The following is an 11,174-nucleotide window of genomic DNA, read 5'->3' as shown; positions in this document are numbered from 1 at the left end:
GATTATCACGGCGATTTATCACGGCGATTTATCACGGCGATTTATCACGGTCAAACCTCTGCCGCTCCGAGCTCGCTCAGTGATAACCAACCCCCAACGGCTTTCTGTACCTCTGCTCATCCCCGAGAACCAATCGAATAGTGTCTACGAGCTTTGCTTAAGACACGACTTCAACACCTGCATCTTTGCTCTGGGCCTGAGCCCTCACCATCCCTTGTACCTCCATTGACATCAATCCCATGTAACTCTCCGTATCTCTGGGAAGGTATGAAACAAACGGCAAGGTTCATGCACTGTGAAGGAGATGCGGTTCGGTCGATCAACCCCTCCACATTCCGAGGGCCGCGGAAGGCGCACGGATGGGGTCAGGCAAGTGCGACCCTTAATATCTTCGAATGACAATCGTCAATCGAGCAGTGTAGGGCAAACCGTATGCTTTGGCATGGTCGTGGTTCCTCATGTCTGCGTCTTGTGTCGTATAGACCTTACCATTAGTAGTCAGTCGACCTAGGCGAGATGTCACCCATGCATGGTTCACACTTCGGCAAAGCTCGACTGCCGTGGTCGTTCCATGTGCGCTCGATAGCTGTACGTAGGCTGCTGTTCGTTCTTGCCGCTGTTGTGTAGCAGCTAAGTGTAAACACACGGCTTTCGAGCCAGATGCAGATGTTGTGGACGTGTGTTGCCGGAGAGGGTCGTAAGAAACTGCCTATTCGAGCAACAGCGCAGGCTTGTCAACAATCTGATAACGATATATAGTGGTCAAAACCCAGAAGTGGTGTTGTTGTGCTGTGTTGCACCTCCCATGTGTCAGTCTTTGGGAAGGTACGAAGCTCGGCAGTAGCGAGCCGCGTGCTCTTGCTGTATCTGAACCCTTTCGCCACACCTCCAGGCGCTTCTTCCCTGAACACCGAACTTCGCATTATCGCGCGCCCAGTTCATCGCGATGAATATCAGGCTATATTTGCTAAGGCTCTTGATCAAATGACAATTCGATCCGGACCCCTCTTTTCCAGATCACCCGGGGATTGTCCCTGAAACGGCCGTGCGTGACGACCTCCGCGATTTCCTCCAATTGCAGCGCTTGGGCAAACATTGCGCGTTCGAGACGAACGACTCAAGATGTTTCTAGCTCTGACGATCCCCACGGCTGCTCGGGTCGATGGGGTAGTTGCCAAGGTAAGGAAAGGAGTAATGGATTGCTTCAAGTCGTTCTGGGGTTAAGTGTTACTCCATGTTTGCGTGCTGCACGGTGCATGCTGCGCAAGATAGTGCTGACGAAACAAGCAAAGTAAACGTCGTAATGATAGAGATGAATTATGTTCATAGAAGTTAAAGTGCTGATAAGTTGACTAAGAAAAAGGAAGCAAAGAAATGATATCTTTTGCAGGTCGTTCCAAGACGCATGCCGCGTCCTACCCAACATGGCATCTTCGAATAGCTGAGTAAGGAAATACAGGTGTACAAAACGTACTGATATGCCGTAAAGAAATGATAAGTCTAGATCTCGCAGGCGCTGCCGTATCAAAAGCTTGAGCGCCAGTATTATGCCGTTGTTCAACACCGAGCCCTAAAGCGAACCCAAAAGAAAGTGTCGAAAAGAAGCACGGTTCAAGCGCATGGCTCGTCCGTGGAATTTAAATGGCAGTACGTGCTAATGGTATCGCGTGTCCCCTCTGGAAGCCTCGACGGCACCGGCTATGGGGCATGGTGGAGGTGCCGAACGGTAGGCAGGTATCTTTCAACTCTCTTCGTATCGTGTGCAACAACAACGTCGTCTCCAGCTCTTTACATTACTGTGCATCCGCAGCAGCCGCCCTTCTTCTCTGTGTCGTCCTCGACGCCCATCTTGGCGATGCCATTCTGGCCCTGTGCGCCAGACGGTGCGCCTGTGTATGAGGACATCTCCTTGTTGTATCTGCGGATCTCTCGTACAATGTCGTAGAATGCGTTGTCGACGTTGATGCGTGATTTCGCCGAGGTCTCGATGAACTTGCAGCCAAACTGTCGTGCCAAGTTCTGGCCCTCTAATGGAGGGGTCAGCAAAGAGGGTTGGAATGCAGAGTGAAACATGGCGTACCTTGTGTTGACACCTGCCTCTCGCCGTCAAGATCGCACTTGTTTCCAACAACAATCATGGGGAAATAGTCCTTGTCCTTCACACGCAGGATTTGTTGCTGGAACGTCATGATCTCCTCAAAGCTCTGCCTGTCGGTTATCGAGTAGACAAGCAAGAAGCCCTCGCCGGTCCTCATGTACTGCTCACGCATCGCAGAGTACTCCTCCTGGCCAGCTGTGTCGAGAACATCGAGGAGGGCAACCTCATCATCGATAACACACTGCTTACGGTACGAATCTGTCAGATGTCAGTCAATGCTCATAAAGCCTCTCCACAAATGTTGATCGTGCAAAAGCAGATAAACTCACCCTCAATCGTAGGATCATACTCGTCGACGAAATGACTCTGAATAAGCTGTATAGTCAGGCAACTCTTGCCCACTCCACCTCCTCCAACAACTACGAGCTTGTACTCGCGCAAAAATTTGGATGCCATCGCCGGTGTTGATGTTGGGGTTGTGAGGGTTGCTGAGAATCGAAATGAGGAGGCAGGGAACTGGCCACTGCTAGGAACACCAAGGGAGGACTGAGGCACGCGCAAGGCAAATGAGCGCAACAGTGATGACGACAGGCGCGCTCGAGATGGATATCCGGGCAGAGAGACGCCGTGCAATTGCTTGAGCCAGGAGATACCGGTTGCAATGTTGTAGAGGAGATGAGAGAGTTCGTCGTTCGGGTTGCGCTCAAAAAGGCCCTAATCCTTTTGAGACATACGGCCCACTTGGCGCTTGGTCTAAGCGCACAACCATCGAACAGAGTTCTCCACACCAGTCAGGCAAATGCAGGTGCTGCAAGCCATGCCGCCGGTGTGTCCACTTGCGATCACACAGATGCATCTGATATTCACGTGCAGCGCACCCAGGTACAGGTACAGCACTTTGATCGCGCTGTACGGTGGAAGGATGCAGCTTCTAGTTTGCGGTTAAAGCGGCGGTTCTAGGGAACGTCTCTCCTGCGATCTATGCTTTCTCCATTGCGGCACGGGCAGTCTTGGATCGCGAGCACGCTGCAATGCACGACGTCGTGGGCATCCAGGGCGCACTCTACCCTGTGCCATACGGCGCGTACGAGAGCCACAGGCGACTTTTGAAAACGCACATTGTGGTACAGCATCACACTTAGATGCACGACCGCCATCACCACGTTGCTTGTCACCACGTCTGGCGGTGACAGGCGAGCACACCTGGAAATTAAAGAAGCAATTTCTTTACGCATCATACCACTTCTATCGCACAATCAAGATGGTGTTATCAGAGTATGAGACCCATTGGCCTCGGCACTGCTCTGATAAAGTGGGACGCGGCTCACCTTCTGTGCAGGCTTCTCGAAGCCTGACCCCTGAATCTAAGAACACGCTGACATTTCTTTGACGCAACCCAACGCGTTCACGCATACTAAAACCAACAACATGTCATGTTACATTGGAAGATCTCCACTGTGTACACTCGGCTACCTCCCAACTGGCTCACTATGTGTCCTTGTCTGATGTGTTACCATCGTCCTGGCCTTCAACTTCCACACGCTTGCCATCCACGTTCTTCTCAACCTCTGGAACCAGGCTCTCGATGAACTCAACATCGCGACCAACGAGTGTCACCGTATTGTGGTCTTTGCCCCATCGGGGGTAGCTGCCCACCTTGACACCTCTTGGTTCTGTCTTGGCTGCCAGCTCCGTCAAGTACCCAGCGACAGCACTTTCGGCCAGAGGCGTCGAGATGAGAACACGCAGCACGCCATTGCCCTCTGGATCCGTCAAACGTGGTACAATGTGAGGCTTCATACCATCGATCATAGCTTCGAACAACCTGGGAACGCCGGGTAAGATGTGAACATTGCCATTGACACAACTCACAGGCACCCACAAAGTCTCATTGACAAAGATAACCTGATCCTCATCAGGTACCGCATCATTAATGGGTAATTCAACCATGCGCTTCTTGGCTGTAAGTGCGGCTGAAGGCACATTCCAGTCAAAGTTTGGCTGTGACTTGTGTGGCTTGGAAAGGCGCTTCATACGCTCATAAGCTGCGTCATGCAGCTTCAACTGCAGGCCAAAGGCCTTAGCTATTGATTGGTAGGTAATGTCGTCGTGTCTGTGCTGTTGTGTTAGCGCATCTAATACAGGCTTACTCGGACAACATACGTTGGGCCAATGCCTCCACTCGTGACAACGAAGTCATAGTTGTTGGACATGCGTTGGACAGCTTCAACGATTTCTGCTTCATCGTCGGCGATGACCTCGACACGGCGAAGATTGATTCCCAAAGAGAAGCACCACTTGGCGAAGTACGCCTGAAACAATCAATTGATGCTTAATGGTCGTGTATGCAGTAGCTTACTGAATTGGTGTCTACAGTCTAATACATGCACGTTAGCAATTATAGCTATCAGAGTTTGAGACTTCTATCAACATACCTTGCCACCAAGCACTTCATCTCCGATAACCAGACACGCAGCCGTGTGGATCAGTCCTTTTTGCTGTGGTGTTGTACTTGCCATGATCGATGACGTGATTGATGGAGCTCCAATCCTCGCCGCGGACGAGTGTGCAAAGTTTGGTATTGGACGTGATAGGTGTCGAACAACCTGGTTGAGCCGGCTGAACATGAGACTGTAACAAGGGTCAATTTCAAAGCCAATGAGTAGTTAGCAACCTTGAAGAATGAAGGGTCTTGCAGAAATGAGATAGACATGATTGCAGTAATGTCACTAGCGCGTCTCCTCACGTCCCCAGACCCCACCTTCGCGCCAAACCGCCGTCAAGCTTCTTCAGCCCTACACCACTACGATAACACACGAAACACGACCACAAATTACTTCCTGTTTCTAGCCCATAAGTGCTAGACCTCAGACACCCAACAGCATGGCAAGTCCCGTGTCCTCCCTTGCTGCACCTACTTTCTAACGTTTGCACCAGGCGTCCGAGTCGCGGCTCTACACCTTCTCAACGGAGACGAAGACGAAGCTACGCAAGTTCAGGCTAGGCACATCGCGCGCCAAAGATCCCCAGGCTGTCATCTGTACGATTTTCTCGCATCCCTAGCCGCTATGCGCCTCCCTCTTCCAGACCCAGTGCAAGGCTGATGCCGGCGCCGTTCAGACGAGATCGATAAGAAGACACTGGAGATCAAACCTGTCGACGATGAGATATACTCAGACGTCGCATCTGTGGCAGACGAGCTCCCTGACCATGCACCAAGATTTGTGTTGCTCAGTTATCCTCTTACACTCGTATGTTTCGCAGAGAACTACTCAAGGGGAGGACTTCACTGACTTAACCAGGACTCTGGTCGCTTATCCGTACCCTACGTCATGCTGTACTACCTGCCGATCACATGCAATAGCGAGGTCAAGATGCTATACGCCGGTGCCAAGGAATTGATGAGGAACACAGCAGAGGTCAACAAAATCATCGAGATTGACAGCGCTGAAGACCTGGACGATATCGAGGACAAGCTGAAGGAGTCATAGATTGGCAAAGGCCAACGATACTCGACGAGAAACGAGACAAACGGCAATGAGCAAAAAGTGCAGAGACGGCAGTCATCCAGCAAGATTGCGTTGCACACAACTTGAGGAACCTCTGATAGACATGAACGTGCAGACGAGCATCATACGCAACATAGTGCATTGTTAGCGAACACGTGAAGCTTTCCAACGTCTTTGTCGATAACCATGCCGCCGGCTCTTCAGCTGCGCGTGCAAGCTTCGACCGTTTTCGATCGTCGCCGCCACACGAAAGCTAATCTTATTCACTAACATGAGAGACGATCAACGACCACTCCAAAAGCATGCAGCATCTCATCTCATCTCACTCAACGAACAACGTGCTGCTCATCACCGCGGAGCCACTGTTCATCTCGTTTGTCAGACCAGAGATCCCATGTTCTGGATAACGAATCTAATTTTGGCTACGTGGAAGCGGAAAACTGGGCTCAACTACTTCTCCAAATGCCCCAACTCACCAGACCTATCCCCGATTGAGAACTGCTGGCAGCCTGTAAAGCAATATCTCAAGAATTTTCCTCATTGGGATGGATTTGAGGCCAGAGAGCTTGCCTATGAGGGCTGGAATGACCAAGTTCTTCAAGATTTTTTCAATCAACGGATAGATAATATACCCCAAAGACTGCAAGACTGGCAGGATATGGATGGGCGGATAATAGGTTATTACAACAGCAACATGTTGTGAACTGTTTGTATGGGGCGTGGGTTAGTTGAGTTCCGCCAAGCATTTTGGTGTCGGCTCTTTCTTCTGTCAGCACGCAACTTCGACCTCGCGCCCCCGAGCAAGCAAGATTCCTACGAGAAGAACGCTTGATAGAGGTGTAGTCATTCGCTTGTTCCAGCCATCATGAACGTCATGTGCTTCAAGGCGCCATTCACGAACCGATCGACTGATCATGGTCAATTGGCGTGGCCGCAGATGGTTTTCCCTCAAGAGGAGCGCTACACTTCGACTGCGATATCCAGAAGGGAGCATACGTTCGCCTTTATTCCATACGTTGCCCTGGATAGTGCGAACGCAGCAGACTTTCCAAACAAGCTGGCTCTCAAGAAACCGTACGACTATCAGTCTTGCAATCAGCTCTTTAAGGTATGAAATACGCGATTCCTAGAATACTGAAATAGTGAAAGTACGTATATAACATTGCACAGTAAGATTGACCTACCTTTGTACCTTGTTGACCAGTTCCGCAGAATGAATCGACTTCTGTCTTTCCAGAATGGTAGCCCAGGACGTTGAAAGGACTTTGATCACAACTTGATGGCGCAGCGCTGCGCCGGTGATTGTCTTGTTGTTCAAGGCAGTTATGGCATCGTCTGCATTGATCAATGTTCCTCGAATAGCGTTGATCGACCCACGCAACAATTCATACGTACACTACATAACATGCTCGGACAATGTCTTAGCAACCGAAGGTGTTGAACTTAATTCTTCATACTGTATTTTGAATGGCTACGACATCAGTCTGTATGATATACGGCGACGCATATGGCTGGAACCTGCCGTGGCCTTTACTAATTGTATCCTTTAGGTGCTCAGCCAGAGCTCCATCACGGATCGACAAGCTGACTTCGGTTCCTCCTGCATGCTATACTATTGCACGTGCGTACCATGACGCCGTTATCCCAAGATACAAGCCTAGCACTGACGATCAGCCATTCACTTGGTACACAGATCGAAATACGACCATCAAAAAGAGCAAAACCAGCAAAAACTTCCCACTGTGAATATATCTTACCAGGATACTCATCTCGTTTGTCCGTAAAACACGATCAAAATTCATTTCTCGCCATGGCGCCCTGTTGTACGACCGCAGATAGACATAGCTCAGCTTCGATCTACTATGACGCCGAGCTTGTGTTACTTTCACGAGAACAGGTCCCCTTCGCTATCGCATGGCAACATGACTAGCGCTGCATAAAATTCCGACATCAAGGTTTGACTTTTCGTCACCGAGGTTCGGTCAGGTAATTGCGGTTGGTCGTTGATTCAAGAAAGGAGACGGATACACCTCAAGATAACACCATTGCAACCAGTTCGATGCCTTCACTCGAACGGGTTCTGCGATTTTCAATTCAGGCACGCGCAGCAGTAACACTCTACTGGTAGTAGACATAGCGCGCGACAACGCTACTCCTCCATAAAGTCGCTATTATTCGAACTATTACCACAACAAAGGAGCCTCCATTGAACACAACGTTCATGGGACGCTCACGTGAAGACGCACACCGGAACGCCACGGCAGGATAAGAGTCGTGAGTTTGACTATAGCTCGCGGCTATCGCTATAAAGGAAGATGGCGGCCGCTGGCGCGGCGCCCATTACGGTGGATACGTTCGGGAGCAGGCTAGTTCCATTAGTCTATCTCGATGGACCAGCAAACGGCGCGCTCAATTCGAGGCGACTCCTAGAGTGTTCCTGCGGTCTATCCCTCTAGCAATGAGAAGGAAGCGCTCTTAGCCAATGAATATTGATTTCGATACCTCGATGCCTCGGTCGGCGGTGAGTTCCAAATCACCATCGCAAGACTCACATCGAGCAAATTGTTGTGAGATACACTAGTGCAACATACCGAACGATACCGCGCAATACCGTCTTGCATCGCATGCCCCGGTCAGCGAGGGGAAAGCTGGGCCAACAACAATCCACAAAGAATAAAACGTTTTCACTTGAAACGCGCGGAATGTCTTTACACGCGCATACTGTTGTGGGTGGGTGGAGAGCCAGACCGATTGCCCGCCTTTGTTAGCACCCATCAATTCGGTTTGCGAATTCTCCGTGCGGGGACCCCGCATCTAAACAAGCGCTACCCACGAATGCTCCAGCTCCCGATCGTCAGGCGTAAATTGATCGCTGTTCTTTGGCTGGCACCCAGCCTCGCTCCGCGTCTATCAAGGCTTGGCAAGACTGGCCCCGCGCAGGATGCGTACATTGTGACCACTTGCCGCGGCTTGTTTGCAATTTAATTTCGATTCAGTGATGGTAGCGTACCTGAAAACCAAGTCCGTTTGAGGATATAGACCTGCGCCGCGCGTGCACAGTCCTGTGGATGAGGGGCCTGCGTCTGTCAAACCTTCTTCGTAACGTTTCACCACCTACCCGCGTTCCAATCACTCGACAAGACGCCTCAAACATCATGGGACATGCAATGCAAACACCTGGGCATGACCCTCACGATACCGATGTTCGTGATCTCGAGAAGACGGGCGACCATGCTACCCATCGTGAGTGGCAGGACCGCACGCCGCCCAGTGAAATTGAGAAGGGCGAGCAATTGGCTCTGGCTCCAACAGTCAGCAGAGGGCCAACTGTTCATGAGAAGGTAAGTTGAGCGGTGAACGAGGATGTATGTTGACTGACAGATGGCTGCAGATGAATGGCAAGCTCTTCATGACCCTGCTGTGCATGTCCTTCCTATGGATCGGCTCGCAAATTCCACTGTTTTTGTTTGGTTCCGTACTGCCTCTCATCTACAACGACATCGGCGGTGTAGATAAATGGGTTTGGTTCGTTATTGGTTACCTCATTCCTAATGCCGCCCTCTGTCCGTTTGTGGGTGCGCTTTCGGATTTGTTCGGTCGCCAGAAGGTCGCCATCGTTGGACAGGTGTGTCTCATCGTGGGTCCCATCATCACTGCAACAGCGAACTCGATGAGCATTGCTATTGGTATGTAAATGACTAATCTCGTGGATACCCCTTTGCTAACTGATCCAGCTGGCAATGTCTTCTCCGGAATCGGTGCTGGTCTTAACGAACTCATTGCGCTCGCTGGAACAGCTGAGGTTGTGCCCGTCAAGGACCGTGGCAAGTACGTCGGTCTCGTCGTCTTGACCATTCTGCCCTTCTGCCCTTCGGTGCTGTACGCTCAGCTCATCGCTAGAGCTAGTAACTGGCGCTACAACGGTATCCTCGTTGGCATCTGGAACTTTATCGGTCTTCTCCTCTGCGTGTTCTGCTACCATGATCCTTCTCGACTTACTGCCGAGTACACTGCAACCCACGTCCTCAAACGTATCGATTATATTGGTGGTGTTCTCAGCATTGGTGGTATCACTTGCTTCATGATGGGTCTGCAGTGGGGCGCCTCTCAGGTAAGCCACCCTCAATGACATGATTCTCAACATGAGCTAACACGATCAGTATGTTTGGGGAAGCGTGCACAACATTGTGCCCCTCGTTATTGGCCTTGTAATGATCGGTGCCTTTTTCGTGTGGGAATTCTTCGCTTCGCATCCCATGGTTCCGCGTGCATTATTCAAGAAAGCCAAGAAAACTATGATCATCATTCTTTTAATCACCTGGCTCAGCGGTGGAAACTTTTTCGTCTTGCTGCTCTTCTGGCCTACACAGATCTACAACGTCTATGGCAAGTCGAGTCATCATTCAATATGGAGTACATGCTGACTGTGCCTAGGTAACGACCCGATTGGTGTTGGTATTCGATCCCTTCCCATCGGATTCGGTATCATTGTTGGCGCCGCAATCTGTTTGATTCTCATTCCAGTCACCAAGGGTCGCATCCGCTTGTTGCTCCTCTTCTTCACGGCCGTGATGACTGCTGGCACCGGTGCCATGTCCATCTCAGCACCACAAAACCTCAACACCATGTACGGCCTTGTCACTCTAGCATCTCTCGGTGTCGGAGGTGTTATTATCCCGTGTTCCATCATAGCTCAAATCGCCTGTCCAGATGAGCTTATCGCTACAGTGACCGCCATCACGCTCAGTTTGCGTTATGTTGGTGGTGCTATCACATTTGCAGTAGCCTCCAACCTCTTTTACCACAAGGTCACTATCTATGCAACCGAGATCGTCGCTACAAAGACTATCGCTGGAAACGCCATTGTCAATCCATTTAGAGCTGAAGGGTTGGCGCTTATCAAGCACATGACGGAGCTTGTCGCAAACGCTCAGTTCGACCAGCTGCGCGAGGTTCTTGCGACAAACCCTTTGGTTCTGAACAGGAACGCCTATGACCTTATTATCGCGAGCGCGCAGGAAGCCTTTTCACTTGCATATCGATGGCCATACTGGATTTCCATCGCGTTCGGAGGAGCTTGTTTTATTTTGAGTATTTTTGTTGGTGACATTGGTGCTCTTCTGGATAACCACATTGCTGCTGCTGTCTAAAAGGAGCGAATTGAAAAAAGTAGCCGTTCCTGTAGTGATGGGCAGAACGTCATCGGAAGGCGAAATACATGATGTATATATCACAGTCATTGATTGATTGATTGATTGATTGGTTTAACGTCCTATCTGAGTCTAAGACTATGGAAGACAAGAGGAGCAGTAGCTCCTCTGGTAATGCAAAAATTTAGTTACATAAGAGTGAGGTCAATGCAGGTACAAGGGATAGTGAGGGCTCAGGCCCAGAGCAAAGATGCTGGAAACAAAAGAAGTACAAAACAAACAAACAAAGGAAAGAGAAGCTGGTGTAGCATGCCTATGCCAGGCCTTCTGAAGACTGCCCAAGATGCTACCTCCTTGTGCCAACCTTGGTCCTGCTGATGAAGTCCAAGGTGGCCTTGATGCCTTGCTTGGTGTGGA

At 50.4% G+C, this 11,174-nt stretch overlaps 5 protein-coding genes across 5 annotated transcripts; 3 read left to right on the top strand and 2 right to left on the bottom strand.

Annotated features, from left to right (window-relative positions):
- Positions 1–1,308: 1,308 nt before the first annotated feature.
- On the bottom strand, positions 1,309–2,786 carry BU25DRAFT_393762 (ras-domain-containing protein). The gene is made up of 3 exons (XM_033704712.1): positions 2,428–2,786; positions 2,081–2,356; positions 1,309–2,027 (listed from the first exon to the last, which is right to left on the bottom strand). The coding sequence occupies exons 1-3, from the start codon at positions 2,552–2,554 to the stop codon at positions 1,789–1,791; spliced, it is 642 nt and encodes a 213-aa protein (XP_033561307.1). The 5' UTR covers positions 2,555–2,786; the 3' UTR covers positions 1,309–1,788.
- Positions 2,787–3,586: 800 nt separating this feature from the next.
- BU25DRAFT_342499 (Molybdopterin binding protein) lies at positions 3,587–4,617 on the bottom strand (the record flags this gene model as incomplete). Its single annotated transcript, XM_033702912.1, has 3 exons — positions 3,587–4,211; positions 4,262–4,410; positions 4,534–4,617. 3 exons carry the CDS (start codon positions 4,615–4,617, stop codon positions 3,587–3,589), a joined length of 858 nt encoding a protein of 285 aa, XP_033561306.1.
- A 192-nt stretch (positions 4,618–4,809) lies between these two features.
- BU25DRAFT_491612 (glia maturation factor beta) lies at positions 4,810–6,016 on the top strand (the record flags this gene model as incomplete). The annotated part of the gene is made up of 4 exons (XM_033711579.1): positions 4,810–4,818; positions 5,036–5,138; positions 5,219–5,349; positions 5,401–6,016. The coding sequence occupies 4 exons, from the start codon at positions 4,810–4,812 to the stop codon at positions 5,587–5,589; spliced, it is 432 nt and encodes a 143-aa protein (XP_033561305.1). The 3' UTR covers positions 5,590–6,016.
- BU25DRAFT_69646 (uncharacterized protein) lies at positions 5,690–6,391 on the top strand. Its single transcript, XM_033712018.1, has one exon. The coding sequence runs from the start codon at positions 5,879–5,881 to the stop codon at positions 6,308–6,310; it is 432 nt and encodes a 143-aa protein (XP_033561304.1). The 5' UTR covers positions 5,690–5,878; the 3' UTR covers positions 6,311–6,391.
- Positions 6,392–8,774: 2,383 nt separating this feature from the next.
- On the top strand, positions 8,775–10,757 carry BU25DRAFT_342512 (MFS general substrate transporter; the record flags this gene model as incomplete). Its single annotated transcript, XM_033702914.1, has 5 exons — positions 8,775–8,948; positions 8,999–9,293; positions 9,342–9,718; positions 9,768–10,002; positions 10,042–10,757. The coding sequence occupies 5 exons, from the start codon at positions 8,775–8,777 to the stop codon at positions 10,755–10,757; spliced, it is 1,797 nt and encodes a 598-aa protein (XP_033561303.1).
- Between the last annotated feature and the right edge of the window lie 417 nt (positions 10,758–11,174).

This window comes from Macroventuria anomochaeta (assembly GCF_010093625.1).
Source record: "Macroventuria anomochaeta strain CBS 525.71 unplaced genomic scaffold BU25scaffold_18, whole genome shotgun sequence".
Taxonomy (NCBI): Eukaryota; Fungi; Ascomycota; class Dothideomycetes; order Pleosporales; family Didymellaceae; genus Macroventuria; species Macroventuria anomochaeta.
Note: the sequence above shows the minus strand (reverse complement) of the source record. Positions and strands in the feature narration are given on the sequence as shown.